This window comes from Pseudopodoces humilis, chromosome 1, assembly GCF_049639895.1.
Source record: "Pseudopodoces humilis isolate 2021_Gansu_Grassland_sample_001 chromosome 1, ASM4963989v1, whole genome shotgun sequence".
NCBI lineage: Eukaryota > Metazoa > Chordata > Aves > Passeriformes > Paridae > Pseudopodoces > Pseudopodoces humilis.
The window spans coordinates 108112860-108135968 of record NC_142200.1 but is presented as its reverse complement, the minus strand read 5'-3'; the positions used below and the strand labels follow the sequence as shown (position 1 = coordinate 108135968).

Below are 23109 nucleotides of genomic sequence, written 5' to 3'. Positions count from 1 at the left end.
TGTTCTGTGTGCTATGTGTTGGTGTCCCCAAGTATCAAACACTTCAGTTACTAGTAACCTTTAAAAGCTTATTAAATGACTGGCCTTCTCCTAAACATCTACATCTTCAAAGTCTTTCCTGACATGTTCTTCCCAGGGCAGATGTAATATAAAGGAGGCTAGTTTAAAAAACTAAAGTATTTGCAGAGGACCAAGAGTAAAAAAGAACTAACGCTTGGTCTTGCTGTTTACTAATCATTCCATGTTTGCTAAGGCCCAGGCACTCTGTTTTCCCATGGAAAAGCTGTTTCACTGCAAGGCCTGCTTAAGACAATCTGTACAGCCAACGTATACAATACTTAGTTCATTTTTAGTAGCAGGGAAAACCACTCAGGACACCAAAATAAAACTGTGACAGGCAGAACAAAAGGTTTTCATTGGAGCATCTCTGTCATCTTCATGATTCATGGGATATTCTGATTTGCTTTGTGAATTGTTGGTGAAACAATTGTTGGTGAAATTGTTGGCCTGTGGTTAATTTTACATGCACAGACTTTCATTTACTCAATAAGCAAATAAATAAAACATCGGAGAAACTGATGTTTCTTCCATCAGAACAACGTAGTTACTAATTTCTTCTGAGTTTTCATAAGCATATTTTTTACACTCTGTACTTGCTCATCAGTGACTCCACTAGCTTGACTGGGGTGCTCAGCTTTAACCACGAATGACTTTTTAGAACATGAGTTTAATAATGCCACCTTCTGGTGGAAATGCAAAGAAAGCACTGACACTATGGGCAGAAGGAATGATAAAGTGAGCTCAAGGCAGAGGGTCCTGTGTGAACAAGGGTGATTACAGGGATAGTGAGAGGATGTGATGACTGGAAATATTTGGCTCCAGGTGCTGTTAGCCTTACACAAAAAGATGCATGCCACTGTCTACAGTTGAACCTTCTGAATCTGACTTGAACTGTAAACCCTGGCCTGGGCATTCTGTGTTGTTTTTATTGTTATCTTGAATTTTGTCCATCCCTTCCCTGTAGCCTCCTGAAACCTGAACTACCAGGAAGATCTGGAGAGCAAGGCTCAGCAGTGGGACCAAGAAAAAGGAACTGAACAAGAGACCAAGTGAGGGTGAGCCTTCAAGATTCAAATGAGGGCTCCATTGGGAAAAAAAACCCAAAACAAAACAGCAAACAAACAAACAAAAAAACCCCAACAAAAACCAAAGAAACAAAAAACAAAACTAAAACAAAAAACAACAACCCAACCAACCAACCAAATAAAAAAAAACCCCAAAGAACAACAAAACAAAAAAAAAGCTGATCACAGTATGAGGATACCTATTTTGTAACACAGGAGTCCAAGGGACAGGGGCACTACAATAAAGCAGAGATTCACTGCAGAGGGCCTCTGAAGCCACTTAGGGGTTTTGACCTGGCAATCTTCGGTCAGCTTTAATGCTGCCATTCCCAAAACAGGCTTTGAGCCTGCTCAGACACAATCCTTCCAGGGTAAAGAAGATGGGAGGTGAAGGTCCTTCATCTGCCCCAGGAAGAAGCAATTCCTGAGCACGCTTACCCTGTTCCCCATCCCTGGCTGCTTACAGGTCATTTCTACTGGCTGAGGCCTTTCCAGTGGGAAAAGCTCCCCATTGCCTTGTGCTCCAGCTATGGCCAAACCGGGATCAATGTTGCTCAGCAATTGCCTGGGGCAAAGTGGGTGGCAAAGGGCTGTGGAAAAAGGTGGTTCAACAACCTGCTCCAGGTGCGTTTCACATTTACCATTTCCTTCTGCTTCGCTCCTACCTGCTTGGAGGTTGGAAAAATAATTGAAGCAGCAGCTCAGGGTTTCAAGCTGCTCTTACCTGTAAGGAACCGTCCGGGGCACAGGAGATTCCTCAAGGGAACAGTAGCTCGTGTCTGACACCAGGGGGAATCGTCTTGTCACAGGTGCTTTGTCGGTGTCCTCCGACGTGCCCTGCAAGTGTAGGGCCTCTGCAAACTCTGCTGGCATTTCTGTGCCTCTCGGTGATGCTGGAGATAATTTTAATGTAGCAAATTTATGGGCTAAATGTGAGCGCCTCACGGGAGAAATGCTTCTCGGTTGCCTGCATGATCCTGGCGTATTGGACCTATGTGTTGTGGGACTGTTGTGCTGCAGCTGGATATGCAGTGATAAATGCGTGCAATTTATCAGACTTAAAATCTGTGTGGGGTGGGAAACAGACTGTTCCAGTGGCAGCTGCAGTTGGAAAGTGGATTATATCCCCTGCATAGTGAAACAGCACTGCCAGAGTCCTTGCTTGCATTCTCTATCCCATTCACTAACCTCTGTCTTCAGGGGTACAAAGTTCAAATGCTCCTTCCTGCTGATTGAAATATCATAGCTAGAAATGTGGTAAATGCAAACTGATCTTCAAAAGCAAACCATTTTCCTCATCCAATGGGAGCTATTTCACAGTATTTCTTTAGGGAGAGGAATGAAAAATGCAATATATTAACATTTTTGTGTTGCATATTAGTGTAACAAGCAAAATCAGACAGGAACAGTTGGTGGATTTTTTTAATTATTTTTTTTTCCATATTGAAAACAACCTTTTAAACACTGGCCCTGTAAAACACAGATCTTGATGTTTGGGTGTGTATGGTGAAAACCAAACTCTTACAGTGGCTACCAAGTAAATTAGGAAGTGCTGCTTACAAGTGGCAGCAGAATTATTGCTAACTTCAACAGAAACTATGTGTATGTGGTTAAGTGTAAGAACAATTTTTAGTAGTTAGAAATTGTTCTCAATTTTTGCTTTGATTACTGAACTTGAATTTCAAAATAATAACTCTGGATGACACAGATTTTCATTAGAGTTTCAGGTGTCCTACAGAGTTAAGAAACTGAAGTGCAAACAGTAAAACTTTGAGCAGGACTAGGACTAGGACTTTCTTAATACAGAAAATATTTCATTCGGTGGCTATTTTAGAAGTGGTGTGTTAATGGCCTTTGGCAAACGTGCACCATGCTTGGGCTATAACTACAGAGGAAAGACATTACCAGATGGGACCAGAAAAAGCAACAGTGGGTAGAGATAATGCAACTTTGGATTTTCTTTGAAAAATTCTCATTTCTTTTTTAGTGATAGCAAAGCTTGAGGTTTGCATGGATCAGACTTGTTCCCTTGTCCTGCTATGACAAGGGCCTTGTATGACTCACAGGATCTCAGAGAGGGACCTCACAAAGGTTACTGTGACAAAATGGAAATGACAGAACTTAACCCATAACTCATTAATTCATTAATAGTTTCTTTATGAAGAATGTCATTAAAACTTCAGACTACCCTGGCCCAGGACTTCAAATCCACTTCCACCAAATGCTGAATCCAAAGAAAATATGTGGGTAGTGACTGGCTCCTTCTGATGCCAGTGTTGAAAATTACACCTTTCATTCCTGAGCAATTTCCTAGGCCAATGTGATGCTTTGATTGGCTGCACTTCAAATAATTTTGTACAAGTTTATTGTTAAAAAAACCCAAGAATCCAGAGTGGCTAAAAAAATTTAAAAATAAAAAAAAAAAAGAAGAAAAAAATAAGTAAATAAGTAAATCCTATTGTTTTGGAACTGTGTTGTAAAATTTGAATGAGATGCATTCACAATGGCACCTAAAAAAGTATTCATGTCCATGTATCTCACTGCAGTTCAGATAAATATGCATCTTGTTCATTCTGTTTTTAAGTAGAACATGAAGTATAGTCATGAACCTGCCAAGGAAACTTGGATTCAGATTCTGCTAGTTCCTCAAACTTAACCCAGCTGGGAGAAGATTTATGTAAGTGTCAGTGTGATTCTCAAACAGGAAAAAAAGTTGATAATAATGGAGAATTATGATGCAAAGATAGCTCATCACCCCTCAAAACCCCAAAGGCCAACACCCGTCCCCAAAAGCCAGAAATTTCCTCACCTCCTTTTTGCACAACTAAATACTATTCAATGGATAGACACAATAAGTGTGTGTGCATTTCCATGTGTAAATTGTGACTTGCTAAGTAAGCAAGAGTCTGTCCTTAATTTATAGCAGATGAAAAAGTTTTATGCCATACTGAGAGAGTGGTTTACTTTCTCATGGGTAATGGGTAGGAACTGGATGTTGCTGGTCCTCAGGGATGTGTAGATACAATCTAAGGATAAATGTATCATTAGTGCTGTACACAGAAAAGCTTTGCAGGTCGTAAACTAACCAGGCAGTTTCCTGCTGCAGAGGTTTTGAAAGAGAAGTTGCATCTTTAAATAAAGGCTACAATTAATTGAAAATCCAGTTCTTAGAGACATCAATGGGCTTTCCTTCAGGCTTGAATGGTGCAGTGCAGCAAAGGGCAGCAATGCTTGTCTCAGCTTGCAGCTGAGCCCAGCCCTGGTAAAGTTGGCTACTTGATGCTCTCAGAGCACAGGTATGTCCCATGGAGGCTGAAGTTTTTTAAGGAACAATTAAAAGACTACTCTTCCTGTGAATACAAACAAAGTGAAAATGGTGATTTTGGTTTTCACTTGGTTTTTCAAAGATTTATTGCTGCTCCTATAAGGAGGAACCTGCATAAACTAGTGGTTTGTTGCCTAGAAACGCCCTGAGGTTTTTAATCTCATGCAAATGCTCACATATTGAGCAATAAAACCATAAAAATAAATGGCAAACATAATAGCTTGCAAATACATGGCGGAAAACTTGACAATGTTATGCTGGCAATCCTTGGAAATATTCCATTGCACTGTGTGGCAGAGAAGACAGGACTGCAGATTTTTGGGAGGGGCCCTTGACTTGGAAGTGAAGGTTTTTTGCAGCTTGCAGAGGACCCAGGGCTGTCGAGGCAGTCTGACTCATGGTAGCATGTTTGCCTTGCCAGAGGGAGATGCATCTGGAAGGAGAGGGATGCTTTGCACTGGTGATGGGGAGGATTGCTGGGGAACCACTGGGTCAAAGCAGCAAAAACGTCTCCTTTCCTGGAGAGATGGCATCAAGCTCTGGACTTCCACCTTTCATTCTGAACACAGCACATGGATCATATTTAAAGGTGCATTTTACTCTTCCCACTCAGTAACTCACCATTGTCTGGAAAATCAAAGGGAAGTTAAATAAACCAAGTGCGATTGCATTGCTCAGTTTGGCAATCCACCGTCTTCAGGCTGACTTCATGCAGATAACTTCTTGTTTAGTCTCAGAGCCTTCCTCTTTCTTTCTGCACATCTTGACATTTCTTTAAAAAACATTGTAAAAATACCATTTCTTAAAATACCACTTTCTTGGGAGTAGGAATAAACAAAGTTGTACTTGATTAGGCAGACTGCATTTCGAAAAATAATTTAATTTCAAGTGGCACTCATGCTACACTTAATCTTAGACAGCAAGTGTGGAGTCTGGAAGTGCACTTATAGCTGAAAATTACAAAATTGAACATAGAGAATATATTTCCACCAAATACAAAGAGTTTATGAAAATGTGGTTTGGTTGGGGTTTTTTTATTGTAGATTGTGATGAGTGTTCAGTAGCAAAAAATGGAATATTTGTATAATTATTGCCATTGGCAAATTGCTCAATGGACACACACTCTCCACACTTTCTAGGAAACAAGGTGGTACTAAGGTCCACAAAGAAAGGCCCTACTCCTCCCCCTGACAGTCTGAAACAACTTTTTTTTGTCTTAGTTCAGAGGTGAGTGTTTCTCAGATTTGACATATTACCAGTTCCATCAGTGTACAGAAACAGGGTTCCACTGTCATGGACTTGTTTTGTGAGATCGGTCCTTGATTTTTCCTTGTAAGGTGATCTCAGCTTCATTATTGGCAACCGTCCTTTTTCCACTCACCTAACTCTAGTCCACAGTGCCAACAAATTCTCCTTTGCTTTTGCAGCAGATGATGACAGGGATGCCCAGGTAAAGGACTTAGTTGTCTGATGGACATTTTGCATCCCCAGTGCATTGTTACTGCATGAGTAAAAAGGATGTTTGGAGGCTGTGGAGTGCACATGGGAAATGTGTCCTCTGGGATGCATTAAGTCTGGGTACAGCTGCAGTTTTCCCTGGGAAAATCAGCTGTGGTGGGAAAGGCCCTAAAGCTTGAGGAAGGTTGTAGTAAGCAGCATGGGAAAGTGGTTATTTTGTCCCCAAAGCCATTGTCTGTGACAGTGTAGACACAGTGTTTACAACATGTGGCAAGGAGAGCATGGCTGCGAGGCAGGGACTTATCACGCTCAGCTTGATTGGACTGTATTTGGACCAAGCACAGGGATATCCAAACCCATACCTCTAGTTCCCACTGTTCCAGAGGGTGCTGATGTCCACTGGTCAGAGTCCTTGGGGATTGCTGAGTGAAGAGCTACACTGAGCTCTGGCATTTGGCTGAGGCCAAGCCCATGGAAATTGGGAGATGCACTCCCTGGTATATCTCTAACCCTACCAGATGGATTGGAGATCCTTGGTCTGATTATTGCATGCTATAAACACAGGGAGTGAATAGGTGACACTAAACACATGTTCAGAAATAACTCCTTTTTTTTTTTAAATGGTGGGATTTTATTACATATGAAAACACAGTTAAAACATTTGTTACAATCAATAACCACAAAATCACTTATGGAGATACAGCATCAAAAATACACCCTTTTACTATCAAAGATAGTAAAATTTTTCCTAAAATTCAGTCACCATTCATTAAAGGGATTTCCCTTAAAAAAATGAGTTTAGGTCTATTTACATTAGTATCACGTGCACATATACTGAAACATGCACAAGTTCCAGTGGTGGAACTGTTCAAAAGGCTCCCTTATCCTTAAATTCTTCTCCAGCTCCTTTTCTAGGCACAGAGTGCTCCTTTTGTTTCTGCTTTCCCTCTTCCTTGTTCTTGATTCCATTCCATGTCCAACACTGACATATTGTATTGCTTTTGTTTTTTAAATCTTTACTGTTTTATAATATTTAATTCTTAACTAGAGGCATGTCAGTAATTCAGTGCAGCCATTAAGGCTCTTCATGAGGGTAAATGCAACCCCTCAGTGGTTGCTATCCCTGCAGGAGACACATATTGATACATTTCTCCTTCTGAGACCCTTTTAGACAAAGACAGAGCCGTCCTGGTCGCTGGTGTTCAGGGTTATGTTGCTGTTCCCCACACTTTCTGCATAACTAACTGAATGAGGGACCTGGTAGCGACTGCAGGGCCCACAGAAACACTGGAATGGACAGTACTTCAAGCAGACATGATAAAGGTATTTCCTGAATCTTTCCCCAGCAAAGGCATAGATAAAAGGATTGAGACAACAGTGACTGAATGCAATGGTTTCGGTCAGGTGCATTGCATAGTCCAATGACTTAATTTGGTTGCAATTTGTGAATAATTCATAGTGATTTAAAGTATCTAGAAAAATCAATACATTGTAGGGGGACCAAAACAGAAAAAACACCACCACCACAACCAAGATCAGTTTTATGGCTCGTGCCTTTTTCTGATTTTTGCAGGACAGGAGGGTTTTGATGATCCCACAGTAGCAATAGAATATGATACAGACTGGGATGAAAAAGCCGATGGTGTTCAGCTCCATATTGCACAACACTGGCCAGATGTTCTCCAGCTTCTCTGGGAAGACAGGAATGCAGTCATTTTCTACGAGCTGGGAGAACACAAAATGTGGCACTGACACTAAAACCGCTATTGCCCACACTCCGCAGGTGACAAGAAAGCCGTGCCTTACTGTTCTGGATTTCAGAGAGTAAGTTGCCCGGACAATGGCCAAGTACCTGTCAACGCTGATAACAGTGATAAAGAACATGCCCCCAAAGAAACCAATGTAATACAGTGAGGAAACAGCTGTACATGTCATAGTCCCAAGGGTCCACCCACGGACCCTGTTGGACGCCCAGAACGGGAGGGAGATCACAAAGAGAAGGTCAGAGACAGCCAAGTTCAGGAGATAGATGTCGGTGATGCTTTTTTTATTGCCTTTCACAATGGCAAAAACCACCATTAGATTCCCTGTGAGGCCAAGAGCAAACACCACAAGGTAAAATATCGGCAGAAATATTTTCCCAAACTCTTGGATGTCAGTTTTGTTGCAGGAGAAAGCATGTTCATCATAAGCGTATTCAGCTGTGGTTTCTGTGTATGCTTCTGTCATGCTGAATTTTCTGGCTAGAGGCAAAATGGAAAGAGTAAAGAAAATAACATTAGAGTGATCTCATATGCGCTGTGGTAAAGTACTGAGGGATAGCACCAAGCATGTTTTAGGATTTTGTCACTATTTATTTTAGTGAGGGTTGTGTTACTGTGGAGCTGATGGTGGTACTTACGTTATGACAAAAGCCCAGACCCTGCTGTTACATGTACTTCACTGAAAATTAACTCTTTAGGATAAGAAAAAAAAATAATGAGAATTTCAAGGGCTGTCACATAAGCCTCTACTTACTGAAGTGCAGCAGGAGCAGCAGCAAGCTGAGATCTGGCTGAGCTGTGCATGTGGTGCATGGCAGCACCACGAGCAGTGCAGGCGCTCTGTCAGTCTGTGGGCAGTGCTTGGCAGGAAATGATAGTTCACAAATAGATGTTGAGCAGATTTGGTCAACACCCCAAAAGCCCCATCTCCACCTCTCACTAACCCTGGGCTGGAAAGGTGGTAAGACACCCAGTTTGGCCAGGCCTGAGCTGATGCTTGCTGATAAGAGGGGAGCAAATCTGCACTGGGACATTGCGGGCAGAAAGTGTATCTTTGATGAGGCTTTTCTAAAAATCATCCTATGATCAAAAGAAAATATATTGACCCTTTTCCTCAAGCAACAAAGCATCTCATGACTGCTCCTGCTCTGGCTGTGAGGCTGGAGCCCTGAATTCACCTTGGCTGAATCCAAAGAGAGGATGGGGTGCAGGTGTGTGACCTCTGGGCTCACTGGTCTGCACACCCAAAAACCCAGAGCATCTGTCAGTTCATCTGCTCTACTTTGGGATGTGGTGTTCAAGTCTACGCAAAGATTTCAGTTTGCAATGAATCAAAAATCCTATAGGAGTGCAGAGGTTGCTGTATTTGGTCTGCTTCCTGGCTGGGTAAAGAGCTTGTAAGTATCCATTACTTGCTCTCACTGCAGGAGATGAAAGAAAGTGAGTGTGATACACTGTGCAGAAGCCCAGGGAGATGATAACATCTCCCAAGTATGATAACATGGCCAAATCAGCCTGTTAAAGCCGAGACTGAGAGAAAAGGTCAGTGATAACCAAACTGCCACTAATAGCTACCTCTTGGCCACAGTGTCACCATCTTCTTACAGGGATCCCTCTGCCTCTACAGAAGGGACTCGGTTCAGTGACCATAGGCTGTCTCTAATAGAGATGTTTACACCTCCTGTTAGAGGGAAATATAGTCAGTACAGTCGACAAAGAGGGTGCATCTCATCCAATGCAGGTCAGGCCAAATTTGCTTTAAGAGAGGACAGACTGCTTTCCAGACTGCTGACCACACTGATGAAAACTTCTTTTCCCAAATATAAGTTAAGCATGGATACATTGCTCAGTAGTAGGTGCCAATGTTGTATAGCTACTCTGACTCCTGACACTTACAGCCAAGTGATTGGAATCCCAGCCTGCAGACCCACATTTCACCAACAGCAGTAGTTTTTATACCTTCTGTTTCAAATAAGCCATTCAAGATTAAACATGAAATAAAGATGTCCTCAGGTGTGAGACAGTTTTCTATGACATGGTAGTAACTACAACAATATTCCCCATGAGCAGCTACTGTGACCATACCAACATTTTCTCCTAATGCCTCATTGCCAGAACGTCATTTTTTGGTGTAGGCTGTGAAGTTCTGGCCTATTATTTTGTAGCAATATCTTAAAGAGGGTACTTTTTTGTGCTAGTCGGAAATGCAGGCTCTTAATTTTAAAAATATATTTTTAATCTGAATGTTCAAACCCTAATGATTAGTGCCTGCAGGCTCTAGAAAACATCTTTGTGGTTTGCACAGGAAAAGTGGGCTAGAAAAGGCTGCCTCAGCACTGGTAGCTCTGGGGCATGGGCACAGTATGGGGAAAGCTGTTTGCAGCAGGCAGACACACCCATGGGCAGAGTGGCTCTTGCAGTATCAGTCCACTTGAACTGGGAGCTAAGTCTGCCTTCAGTCTGTTCCTCCCCTGCCTGTCAGGCCAGTTCAATTCTCCAGCCTCTGGAAAGGAGGTATCTGACACCAGCAGAGTTAAGGGTACAAACAGGAAAAGCTTAGGTGCTGGGGCAGAAGCTGACGGCAATTGCAAACAAGATGCTTTCTACTGGTGAGGTAAATAAAGAATTGCCATCTCTTTATCTGCCCTGTTGAGTGACACAGATGTGAGCAGGAGACATATAATCTCAATAACCTATCATTTTCTGCTGTCCCATCCCGATTTCTTTCTTTCTTTCTGAGACTAAATGTATGCAGCAAAAGCATCAGGATACACCAAGTCTCCTGTCCTGAATGTATGTCACTCTGTCAGTCCCCCCAGCTCCTTTGCCACTGAGCTGTTACTGCACCCATCTGTGCAGCGCCGGAGCCTCCGCCTTTCTCTGTGGGCTCAGCTGGTTCTTCACTGAGGCAGCAGTAGCTGAGGGCTGCACAAGTGACTGACTGGGGCAGGAGCACCTGGCCTATGAGAAGACACTGGGTTTGGTCAACCTCAACAAGAGATGACTCAAGAGGGATTTTGGGAGAAGGTGTAAAGGTGAAGCAGACAGCTTTCCTTGGGAGAATATATAGCAATAGCAATGGGAAATCACTGCTTAATGTATTGAAAACAAATTTTTGTCATGATGGTGGTCGAACACCAGGACAGGGCTCCTGGGAGGTTGTGGGATCTAATCTCGAGATACTTGAAATTCAGCTGGCCCTGCTCTGTTCATGGGTTTCGACAAGAGACCTCCAGAAGTCCTGTCCTATCCTTGTGACTCTGTGGCAATGCCAGACATAGAACATGCTGTTTCTGCAAAGTGTCCCAGCTTCTTCTCTGCCATGTCAGCTCCTGTTTCAGACACGTAATTCCTGGTGTGACAGCCAAAAGTCTCATCAGACAAAGAAAAAACTGATCAGAAAAAAACATCAGAAAAAACTGATGGAAGCTTGCTCGTATCCCCCTTAACACCTTTGCTAATTGTGCCGTCATCCAGAGAGGGCTGTTTTGTGGTGCTTGCCTTGACTGTCTGTTCTGTGTGAAATCCCTGTTCTGGAGAGAGAGAAAATGCACATTGCTTTACTCTCCTCTCAAAGAACCTCTAGCTATGCTGGTTTTTAACATGCTTCTTCCCTTAATTCATATCTAGAAAGGCAGCTTGTCCGTCTGGAGAGTTTCCATATGTCCGTAGAAGTCACTGTGCTCTGTTGGACACAGGATGTCACACATATAAGGAAATGCAGCTCCCACCAGGGGTTAGCCCTCAGGTCTGGCAGACTTCTGCACAGACTTCTGAACTGGCATTGCCTGGAGAGAAACCTGGGTGTAGGAACGGCTGCCTTCTTCACTGGAGAACATTTACACAGAAGTGCAGGAGAAACTCCTGGCCTTAGTGAAGTACTTGCTTGTGCTGGGATATTTCCAGAAATACCTTTTCAGTCAAGTAATCTCCTATAGGTCACTGATGAGGATCATTTATTTCTACAGTAGCAAATTATTTCCTTTACCCTTAGATGGGTGCTTGTGGGGTCCGTGGTATAACAAGAAGAAGGGTAAGATTCTGTATTGCATTTCCAGGGGCAAGGAAGGAATGCACTTACCATTGATGTTTGAATCTGCTGGCAGTCTGTGGCTTGTTCACTGTCTAGCCACTGGGTTTCATATATCAGCAGTCACTCATATCCTTCCACCACCACTCATCCTGCACAGGCAATGCTGCAAATACTGTTTGAATTTCTAGCTCCTCTGATACCACTTTGCTCAGTTTAAACTGATGATACTCAGTAGGTGGGCTGCAAATTTCAAAGGGCTCCAAAAACCCAGCCCATGCCAGATAGGGATAATGTGTTGAAATTATATTGCACCTTAAAGAGTGAAACTTAGATCTGACCCTCCTCCATACTTTCCTGTCAGGTATTCTCTGTCTGCATCTCAAAGTCTGCTGCAGCACATGCTACAGGTTTCTCACCATCAGCTTCAACCCAATTTTCTCTTTTATGCTTGCAATAAATGTTTACCCTAAGGGACAGAGTGAATTGAAGAGTGCAGAGGACACAAGAGGACTGCAAGTCTTTGAGGTTTCTCCACCAGATATTTTCCCTTGCTGACTACAAGAAATAGTAGATTCACTTCTGCTTCTCATGGAACTGCTCGACCACTTTTCCCTCTCTCTGGATTTCCCCATCGATTTTACACCCTACTCTTCACAAACACTTCTGCTCTTAATCACATTTATAGCTATCTCAAGGACCGTAGTCTGCAAGACCAAGACCCCTGTTTCTCAACCCAGCTATTCCCAACCTCCATGTGCACCCCACATAATACACAGGGAAGTGAAATTGTGAGAGGTCTGCAAACTCCTCAAAGGAACAGAAGCTGCATTTCAATCTTCAACCAACACTGGCATCAGGCTGGGTGACACAAGAGCAAATCCTCTTTATTTATCTGATCTTTCCAGGTGTCATCCCTGGCACTTCAGCCAAGTGCCATATTACAGGCTTTACTGCCAAAAGGAGGGAGATCTGCAAGTAATTTGCCTCCCTATCATGCTGCTCCTAGCACTAAATTAAAAGAAATGAAAAAAATGACCAAAACCAGACCTCTGCCAGAGGGTCACGCTTCAGATTTGCACAATATCCCAATAAAAGTACTTCAGCCTCAGAAAGACTTTCTCACTCTAGTCAGCATTTCTGAGTGATGCTTACATGCTTTTCTCATGCTGGCAAAACATGTTTTCAGTGCACACTGAACGGTCTGATGAATCAGCTGGCCCTGGGAAGCTGTAGGCTTGGTGAGAACGCCTGCAAAACCCTACAGGCGTATGTATATCCCTTTCTCACCCTTAGATCTGAGCTGCCATCACCCCACCCAAATACACATGCTCTTGCTTTTTTGCATTTGCAACTACACCCACCTGCTTCTTACTAGCTGGTGATTCTCAACAAGAACATAGGGATGACCTCAGGCACCTCCAGGTGAAATGTTGCAGCTAAGGTGGCACTTCTAACACACAAAGGAACGAGACTAAAGGAAAATAACCAGAACTGGTTGAGAACTAGGAGGAGGTAGCACTCTAGGCAAAACTTAACCAGCCTGACCAAGCAGCTACCACAGAATCATTAGAATGCTACAGACACCTCTACCCACGATTTAGATCATACACCACCAAAACTTACTTAATATCCTAACCAGAAATGGAGCCCAGTTGCTAGTCCTATGCTCTGCTAGTTCCTGTAATTTACTCTAGTTTATTTTTCAGAGCAGGGTGATTCCATTCATAGGCAATGGCCTCTGGAGCTGCTTGGGATCATGTTAAATAGCCAGGGTCAAAAGCAAGCCCATCCCACTAAGTGCAGTTACTTCAAATCTTAAATTTCAGCCTTTCATTCAGTCCTGAAGTGGGGAGATGTTCTCACTATTCCACCTCTACGTGCAGATCTCTGAAAGTGGGAAGCAAAGTGAAAGGGCTGATCTAACCTGACCTTTAAATCAGGCAAAATTAATTTAAATTGTTAAGGGGCAGAGTGCATCTAAGGCAAATCTGTGTGGCTTTATAGAAGAGGAGTTTTAGTTTGGGCATCTGATGGGATTGCAAGATTTAAAAAGGAGGCTTTTGGGTGAGTTGGAGCTCTGATTTGCACTGCTTGCTTATTTGGTTAACACATGTCTCCAGCCCAAATCAAGACAAATAAAGCATTGCAATATGATTTTGACTGGTTAGACATCAGATCTCAAAAGACAAACATCCATGGGAGAAGCTTTACTGAACTAGAAATTTTGCTTGTAAAATGTCTGTGGAAATGACGAGTTGAAAGCAAAAAACTTTGGTGTTTTCATCATTGCTCTGAAAGCACACTGGCAATGAGAGCTGGCAGGGGCACGTGATAAAAGGGTTACAGGCCTGGAGAGTGATTCAGACAGTCTGAGTAATCTGGCACTTCCCAGATGATTCACATTGGCCCTAATGCAGCCAGATGTAACCAAAGTGACGTGCTTGGGAGTTAAACAACAGGGGCCATGTCTCAACAGCAGGGGCATATCTGAAGGAAACCTAACTGCAAGAAAAGATGATGCAACCATTGGGTGCTAAAAGAACTTCCAGATGGGAAGGAACAAAGGAGGCATGACTTTACCATTGCAGAGCTTGATAAAGGGGCTGCAGGCATAATTTGGTAACACCTGATTTCACTTTTGTTTGTGTTAATAATCTTGCTAATTATTTGACTGGGATTAGCTATCTGTCAAAGTGATACAGGGAAATTCAAACCAGAAACATGCAAGACAGGAATATGATGAACGTTTTCAACAGTGAAAGGATAAAGACTGGAACAGACTTCAGGCATGAAAAGGACATTTTTGTGTGTCTGAGGGTCTTCACTTCAAGAGGAGGTATCAATCTAGGAAATGGATTTAAGCCAGACATTGTGGAGAAGCTCAGCAGGAGGGTGCTGGGTTATACCCTATAGCCCTTGATAGGCAGGGAGGCAGACCAGGTTGGGGCACAATTCTCTGAACAACCATGACCCTCTTTTGGTATTAAATGACCAAAAAAGCAAAACTGTCCTTTGCCCAGCACTAGTTAGCTCAAATCCTGGGATGTGACCCTTGGGAGAAAGCAGGATCCTGTGAAAACCATGGAGCAGCTGCTGGTGTTGGGTTAGCAGTGAGGCTGTCATGATGGTTGTGGAAAGAAAGCAGCACAGTCTGGAGATCCTGTTATCAAATAGCCACTCTGTTGAAACCTGTGTGTTTTCCTACCTAACCAGTTTTTTTTTAATTCCTCCCTAGCTTCTAGGAAGTGTGGAGTGTGTGGAGTAATGCCATATGCTCGCTGCCCCTCCAGCTCCTCCTCAATGACTTTATCGTGAGGAAATTCCTTTCTTTTGTCTTTTTTCTGTCATTTATTCTCAGATCAACTGGACTGGATCAACTGTTTCGGCCTATCAGAATTCTGCAAGCTTTTCAATTTGGGCAATTAAACTTCCCCCAGTAATTTGAGGGTAAGTTTTTTTAAAACAATGTGATGCTTTGTTCTTGAATTTTCCAACTGAGGGTGAATTTGAAGGTGCAGAAGCATGATGCTGAAGCTTTCAAAGAATTAGGCCACTTAAAGTGTCTTAAGCAAATGACTCAGAAATAGAAGCCGATAAAACCACTGCTGATAAGAATATGATTGAATATTGCAGAGACCTTGGATCCCTTTAAAACGGTATTTAGGTCAAAGATATGAAAAAAAAAAAAATGCCACTTCCCTGATCCAATTCTACAGTTTTTACACCAATATCACAAACTAAATTAGAAGCAGACACCACTAGCTGAAGATGAGAAGCATGCAAACCTACAAACTTAAACCAATGTGTTTTGGTGAAAAAATATGTTTGAAAAGATCAGACTTTGATCATAGAAGGCAAGAGGAGATAATGTAGAGTCCAAAATCCCTAGAGTCTCTCTCACCTTTGCCTAGGGCATTATAATAACTTTGGAAAGTGATTTCTCAATGCTGTTCCATGCACACCTGGAGGTAACAGCAAGTACCAATCACAGATCAAAACACATCACATCAAAATTAGGTGTATTCATGATTTATAAAGAAAACACAAAAACATGGACTTTCTGCTGGATGTTTCTGCCAGTGCCAAGGCTTTCATCACCTGTCTTTCAGAGCAGCAACCAAGGTATTATTTTTTACGAGCTCTTGCCCTTGCTCCTTCAGTGCACTGGCCAGGCTGGTGGCCTCACTCAGGCTGTTTGTGCTACCACCACAGCACAGCAGGCACAGAGGACTGAACCCAGATGTCCTGGGCACATCCCTCCATTTGCTGGTTTTGTTGCCCCTCCAGGAAGGGAGGGTTGCTGTGAGCCAGTTGGAAGGGACAGCTGCACCACAGCAGTGTGTGGTTTGCTGGGGCCAAGGAAAGACCTGCCAAACCCCTGGCAGCTCACCCTCGTGGTTGCTGGTGTATTTATAGCAAAAGCTGAAGCTTTTAGTGGTTTCAACTCCTTCCCTCAGCACTGGGGAGCACAAAGCCCCTCTGAGGCTGACAGGGTGGACATGCAGGAACCATAAAGTGCCTGCACATTTTACGAGGAGGGAATAGGTTCATGTTTCAGGGCATGACCAAGTCTATTGAACACATAAGGCTGTTTCAGAAATTACTTCATGCATTTAGGAAAGATGACCTGACAGTATGACTCAAACTCTCCCCTGCACGTTAAAACTGAAGTTCAAAAATCACTGAAATGGTTCTGAAATTTACATCCATGTCTCTCAGGGTGGTCTTGATCCTATGACCAGAGCAAGAGACCGCTGCAGAGCTTCTGCAGCCTGAGATGGTTTTCCAGCAGTGCCCTGCTCCCAGAGATCAGACAGAGGATAGGAAATTAGGTAAATGGTGAGTATTGTTGTAGAGCAGTATTTATTTTGATCCTCACAGAGGCTGGGGAGCACTTTAACTCAGCTGCTGGGGAAGCAGTGGCAGAGCTGAGGGAGCAAGTGCCCTTCCAAGAGCTACCCCCAGGGAACTGGGTGTTTGGGGTTGTCATCTGATAATGGTGACTGGATGGTGACTGCCAGGATCAGGTTTTCTTGGAAAATTTATTTCACAGGTGTTTTATCTAGCCTGTTATCTCCCCTAATTGCCCTTTCTGCTTGCATGGTTGCTCAGGCACTCTGTATCTATTTTTTAGAATGTATAACTGACCATTTTGCCAGTGTTTTCTCTTACCTGCTCTCCCTCAGTATTTCTTTTTCCCAGGCCTTCTTTTCTGAAGCAGCGTTCAAATTTCTTTTGTATTTTCTGCTGAAGGGACAGCAAAACCAGACAATTATTTGTAGCTGATCACTATGAACACTGCTTGTACTTTTTTATGGTTACTGTTGGCTCTGTCCTCTCACTGTATTGTGGCATCTGTTTGCTTCCTGCCTCCACACCCTTTCTGTAAATAATAATTTGACATTGTCTCAGCATCCCTGAAAAATCAGGGAAAAATCTCTAGCAGTGGGAGATCTTTTAAATCATCTTGTCCATCACTTCAGAGAGCAGACAACATTAACCTTCCTTGATTGTGTATGGATGAGATTTAAGTCCTGCCAGCTCCTTCCTGGGAATATCAAGCTTTCTATGGGATTTACTCTCAATTTATTATATGTTGTCTTTTGTCAAATTTTAGCCTTTTCTTCTCCCTTTTTGACTTTTTCTGCACTGCCCAAACTCTTTTGATTCATTGCAGTTGCCTTCTTTTATCCTGTCATCCAGCTCCCTGCCTCTGGCTGCACTGCCTGCACACAGGGCTCACCCCAACCGACCAGATTTTGTGAGCCACTGTTGTGGATCTGTGTTTATGTCACACAAGTGCTTAGCAGGTTGCCACCACTGTAATACCCAAATGTCTCACCCAAACCGAGATCTTCATGTAACATCTTTCCTGTGGAAAGCTGAGTCACAGAAAAATCAAGTATGTTCTACAGAAAGGTAAGGGTCTTCAAACATCTTTAATTTCCATTACTCTCTTGCTGGTCTGTCTGTATCAGACAGCTTCCATTGGCTCTACCAGATTTTCTGCTTTGGGCTGTCTTTTACTCAGTAATGATTTGGATATTGGTTCACTGACTAAAACTAGAAGCAAGCAATGCTGGTGAGTTGTGAAATCTCTGCGGATATCAAACAAAAAACTTCTAATGAAGTAGGAGGGCTGTATCTTCTTGGTCTGTTCTTCTAGGTTCATGTTGCAAACTAGTCATATATCAGCATTTACTGACCTTGAGGATTGCTGTCCAGGATGAATATTCCTCTTACCACAAGATGCCACAAATAATTAGTGACCAAGTAAAATTTATCTGTTCTGGCTCACTTCGTTAACAGAAGAGCTTCCCTTTTTACTTTCACAATTTGTAAACAGTACCCACATCATCTTTACCCAAATTAAACATCATTTAGGTTCCAAGCACTAAGCAATGAAGAATTTCCTTAAGTTCATGAGATACCACTTCATCTAATCTTGCTCTGCCAAATTATAGGGAATATATAATTTTCTCTTACCTTAATTCATAGTTGCATTGAAAACTGATGTTTTCTTCAAGCTGAGCCTGTTTGGATTTAACTGTGTGTTTCCTCTTCTCTAATGCTCATGCTTACATGAACGTGTTGGCTTCCTGGGCTGAGCTTTGGGTTGAGTTGAGAAAGTATGTGCTGATGTGCTGTGCTTGGGTCCTGCTGGTTTCTTGTGAAATTGTGAAGTAGGATACAGCCACTCAGAGGGACAGAAATACTTACAGGGGACAGGATTTGCACAGAGACAGAAATGCCTGAGGTGCCAAGACAGCATGTCAAAGCTGTCACCCCCTTAGTTCCCCTCATTCTATGCAGAATGAGACATTTTTCACTCAAACACAGTACAGTGTGTAGAAATACAAGTTTGGTACAATAGCAGGGGCCTTGAGTTGTGGGGATGCAGGAAGCATCACAGAGGAGTACAGGTATAGGATGGTAGAAGATGGGGTGCAGGCTGGCACTGGGAAGCCCCACAGCTCTACAGAACTCACTGATGGTCCGTTAAAAAAAATGCAGATCTGGAGCTGGGAAAACTGGGTTTAGTGGTAACAGAGAGAACAAAATTAGTACCTAACATACGTAAGGGGCACTGCCTATTGTAGGTTGTGTATAGACCAGTGAAGAAAGAAGGTATAGAAGCATGTTGGAAAACATAGAAAAGCAATCCAAAGCAAATCCTAGAAGAAGACAGAAGAAAAATCAGGGTAAACATTGCACTCATCCCAGTGAAGAACTGGAGGTGCTGACAGCTCACTGTGACACATCACTTCACCACAACCATCAGCCTTAGGACCCAAAGGAGAAGGGAAAGAGGGAGCATAATGCCAGGAAAATGGATAGAAACTATGTGTGTTGAAAAAATTTAGCAGATTTAAACTGATAGCAATAGGAGCCTTGAGAATGCCATTGCACTCACAATAAATTCTCAGCCCTACCCATACACTGTGCCCCCTCTTTGTCTGTCAACAAGATTTTAAGCATAATGTCTCTCTACAGCCCAGAACCAGGGGAGTCTGAGGGTTTAAAATATTGGGATGTTCATTACTCAAGGGCCCTTCTTGGCCCCTGACCTGAGCATCCTGCTCAGGGTTACACTGTGAGTGCAGCACAACTGGGATGCTGCAAAGCACATTGCCAGGCACCACTGGGGCACAAAGGGAAGTTCCCTCTGGGCTGGAACCAGGCAGGAGGCTGTGCAGTGGGATGTGTTGTGAGAAACAGACACCACGTCCAGGTGGCTGCTGTACCAATAGCAAGGACAATACCACAAGGAATGTGGTCCTGGAAACACCCCCAGGTACTGCCCCTGCCTCAAATGTCAAGGGAGATTAAAATACCTTCTCCCCAAAGGCAGAGCTGTGCTGTCTTCAGGCAGGCTGACCTTGGTGGGATTTTGGGGGTGGAGAGTATCTTCCAGGTTGCCTGAGCTGTTGCTTGTGGATTGGTTAGCAAGTTGCAAGGCCAACATCTTCATATAACTTCAGTTCTGGTATTTCTGCCAATTACATTTTGTGGTTTTTACTGTGTTATGCTTTATCTAGCAAATGTAACATCCCCAACAGGTACACAGCAATGTAATTAATGTCAAACCATGGGCCTCCAACATCAGCCAAACTATGCAAGTGATGTCAGCCAGGGACCTGTGGAAATAATCAGAGAACTGACTCCTGGATAGGTGTTAGCCAGGGACAGCAAAGATACACTGCTGGAAATAAAGTTTAAAGGGTAGGGAATTATAAAGTGCCAGAGCAGTGGATTTTCAAAACTCACCTTTTTCTCTGACAAGTACCAGTAGACCCATCCTACCCATTCTTTAAAAACAGATGTAAAGCACTCGGCACTCTTTTCAGGACAATATCAAAAGGCTGGTTTCTCCCCGCACTCTGAAAGTAGGATCATTTGACTGCCAAAATTGTTAATTTTTAACTTGCAGAAAGATAATTTCTGGTAGATGGTACTAAGGAAATGTTCTCATTGTGTGAGAACAATGAGATTCAAAAAGTTGAATGAAAGCTTCCTTGATGTCAGCGATAGTCTGATACTATCAGAGCAGCACTGCCCTGTCTGCAGATGTGCTGTTGTTTAGAGGATATCCAAATCTGAATTTGTCTCACATGTCCTCATGGGGATGATGATGGGCTGTGTCCCTCCATCCCCACCTCCCTTAGCCTTACAAAGAAGGCACAGATAGACCAGCAGAAGATTCCCCACTGGGACCTGCACATGCCAAGCTGGTTTGCTGCTGACCCATAAAACATGGGCAGAACCCAGACAGACATGGCCACCCTCACCCTGGTGGGCACGCACTCCTGGGCCACCAATACTCAGCACAGTACCTCTGATGTAGTTCTTTGCAGGCAAAATCCTTGAGAAGGGGGGTCAGGACTTCCCATACATAACAGCAGGAGAGGCTTTCCCCAGGCATTGCTTACCTCCAGGTAGAAAGAACCTCCTAGCAAAAGAGTTTTCCTGAAGGTAGTCATCAACCTCTTCCTCCTGTGCTGCCCAGAATTTAAGTGGAACCAAGCACAGAGCAGGCTGTTACCCTAAAAAAGAAATGAGGTTTGCCAAATTTTATCCACACAGGTTTTAACTGGAGACTTCAATTAAAGAGAAACCAAGCCAAGCTGACTCACTGAGATCCTCAGCAGGTGACCCCAGGAGACAGAAAAGGCTTTCTGCTGAATTCTGATGTGAGCGATAAGCCGACATAAGAGTGCTACTCATAATCATGGTGTGCACTTGTAGTGCAACATAGACAGTTGAAAATATGAAACCAATACCACCTGAAAGACAACTACCACATCAACCATATCTCTGCTCTCCATCTTCAACCTCTGTTCACACTGGTATTGAAGATAGCTCAGGAATAAAAAATGCTGAGGAAGCTGCTGAAAAGACTTTCATTCTGGTCCATACACGATGGAAAACATCTCTTGTTTCTCCAAGCTAAAACAGAAAAGACATTGCATCCCTTGTAACCAGAGAGACTTTTCCTGGGAAGGGCTAAGTACAGTGTGCTGCTTTCTCAACTGGCAGCGACACAATGATTTTACAGGAAGAAATCAAGGGTAAAGAATGTATGTGCAGAGACACTGTGGGTAAAGAGGGGCAAACACCCTGTACTTTTTATTCCATCTCCCTCTGGGTGGCTTTCCAAATTTGAAAACTCATTTCTCTCAGTATCTGGGGAAACCAGAGGTATTTCAACACCACTGATATCTCCACCTGCTCTGTGGCCAGGCTGCCAGGTCAGCTCAGGGAGGCAGGGTTTTTCACAGCATCACTGGCAAGTTCAAGTTTTGTGGACTAAAGCACTTGGTAAAGAAATGTTTAGCCTGAAGGGTCAAAATGCTGTTCTCCCCAGTACACTCTTTGCCATGCAGGAAAGCTTGGTGCTGGTGATTTTCTACAAAAAGAGGCTCTCTTTGTTCTCAAGAGTTTCACTGGAGTTCTCTCTGCAGGGCCAATGGGGAGCAGTAGTGGCCTGGGTGGGGGGTACCTGCTCCATCCCACAGGAGCTCTGCGATGCAGAGCTGCCCTTCGTGGCTCAGCACCATGGCACACACCATAGCCATGACTGCACTGTCCCCTGCTGGACACTTTTTCCTCTTAATTTCTCCAAAATCCTGATGTATTTTCTGTCAGCTGGGTAGAAGCCCCTCTGGAGGTGCATCCCTGCCACATCGGCGTTCTGTTCCTCCCATGCTGTCCTGCAGCAGAGCCCACTCGGCAGCTTTTGGTGCAGATGTGTGCACTAGCTGCTCAAACACGGACACACAAAAAAACCGCAGATATCATTTCTGTGCCTCACTTTTGAGAGAAAACCCAGCAGAGAGAGCCTCATCCCTTCATGTCACTATTCTTGCAGAGATACAAGAAGACAACTGAGCTCTGGTGTCTTTCCAGCCACCAGTGGGAGATGCATTTATTCTGCATTAAAAAGGTGGGGATGCAGAAATTAGCCAGAGTAAGGAAGAGAGAAGTTATGTCTAGGGATGAAGATGTTTCATCCTGAGGGCTGGTGAAGGGAAGAGCCACAGAAAGCTGAAGGTTTGCACAGTTTGCATGGCTCAAACAGATATCACAAATTAAGAGAAACATTTATTCCCACATTAGAAATATCATGGAAGGGATAAGGGCATTGGAACAGTTTAGTGTTTAGGCTCACTCATGCCTTAGTGATGCCACTGTGTTCCTGAGCTCCAGCTGTCAGACAGATATGGTGCTGTCCTGCCCTGGAGAGGTGGCAAAGGCTCAGCCAGGTCTCCTGCAGAGGTGTCCTCCTCCCCTGGGATAGGTGATGTCCCTGCGAGTTGCAGAGTGTGCCTGAATTACAAGACCCAAGAAAGATGGGAAGAAGCCTTTGGCTGGGCAATCACATCCCTTCCTTCACAGGCTCATCCAGGCAGGAGGAACGGCTGCAGAGCCACACTCCAGCAAGCTGCTGTTCAAAATGTTGAATAAAGCAATGCCTTTCCTCCCTCCTTCCCTCCTCCCCCACCCCTCTCGCTGCAGGGCTGCAGCTGAGCACACGTCGGGGCACTGTGGTTCTGGGGACACCGAGCTGTGCAGGGATGCTGGTGCAAGATGAGCACGGAGACAAAGACAGATGCAGACATTGGGAGAGAGGAGACTGGAAATGCTGCCTGCCTTGCAGTGAGCATGGACAAAAGACCCCAGGAAACCACCCAGCTTTGCTCTTTGCTCTCAGCCCAGTTGAATACCTGAGCATTAGGGAACAAGACCCATTTCCTCTAGTCCTTGTTGCATAAGGAAAGGCACTGCCTCTTGGCAGCTGGTTTGCAAACATTTCTTGCTATACAGATCTCTTTACCTTGCTGAGTGCTGCAGCCAAGGCTGGTGCTGACTCAAACACCAAGTACAATCTATATTTTGCCATGTCCT

General features: G+C 43.7%; 1 protein-coding gene and 1 long non-coding RNA gene across 8 annotated transcripts in view; one reads left to right on the top strand and one right to left on the bottom strand.

Moving 5' to 3' along the window:
• LOC148185194 (uncharacterized) overlaps nucleotides 1-21484 on the top strand; it is a 35702-nt gene extending 14218 nt beyond the window's left edge. Inside the window, exons 1-5 of one of the 3 annotated variants that reach the window (XR_015774328.1) lie at nucleotides 14085-14322; nucleotides 15062-15150; nucleotides 16423-16542; nucleotides 17407-17622; nucleotides 20788-21484. This is a non-coding gene — a long non-coding RNA (uncharacterized LOC148185194). Of the gene's footprint in view, nucleotides 1-14084; nucleotides 14323-15061; nucleotides 15151-16422; nucleotides 16543-17380; nucleotides 17623-20787 lie in introns of those variants that run through there. The other 2 variants (XR_015774326.1, XR_015774327.1) reach the window with 2 other exon arrangements.
• LOC102105231 (CX3C chemokine receptor 1) lies at nucleotides 6542-18282 on the bottom strand. Of its 5 annotated transcripts, XM_088065436.1 has the most exons (4): nucleotides 13327-13761; nucleotides 11752-11866; nucleotides 8425-8530; nucleotides 6542-8150 (listed from the first exon to the last, which is right to left on the bottom strand). In XM_088065436.1, exons 2-4 carry the CDS (start codon nucleotides 11752-11754, stop codon nucleotides 7075-7077), a joined length of 1185 nt encoding a protein of 394 aa, XP_087921562.1. In that variant the 5' UTR covers nucleotides 11755-11866; nucleotides 13327-13761; the 3' UTR covers nucleotides 6542-7074. The 5 variants fall into 5 exon arrangements, with proteins under 5 accessions (XP_087921562.1, XP_087921569.1, XP_014104172.2 ...); XM_088065443.1 differs by lacking the exons at nucleotides 8425-8530; nucleotides 11752-11866; nucleotides 13327-13761 and adding exons at nucleotides 16876-16950; nucleotides 18190-18282; XM_014248697.2 differs by lacking the exons at nucleotides 8425-8530; nucleotides 11752-11866; nucleotides 13327-13761 and adding exons at nucleotides 16876-16947; nucleotides 18190-18282.
• Nucleotides 21485-23109: the final 1625 nt, after the last annotated feature.

What these genes read in the sequence shown, in the direction of transcription:
- LOC102105231 (XM_088065433.1), bottom strand. Translation starts at nt 8,800, where the DNA reads ATGCTTTGTTGCTTGAGGAAAAGGGTCAATATATTTTCTTTTGATCAT. An exon ending in GCTGCTCCTGCTGCACTTCA is followed by an intron (nt 8,151 to 8,424) that starts GTAAGTAGAGGC and finishes TTTTGCCTCTAG; the next exon opens with CCAGAAAATTCAGCATGACA.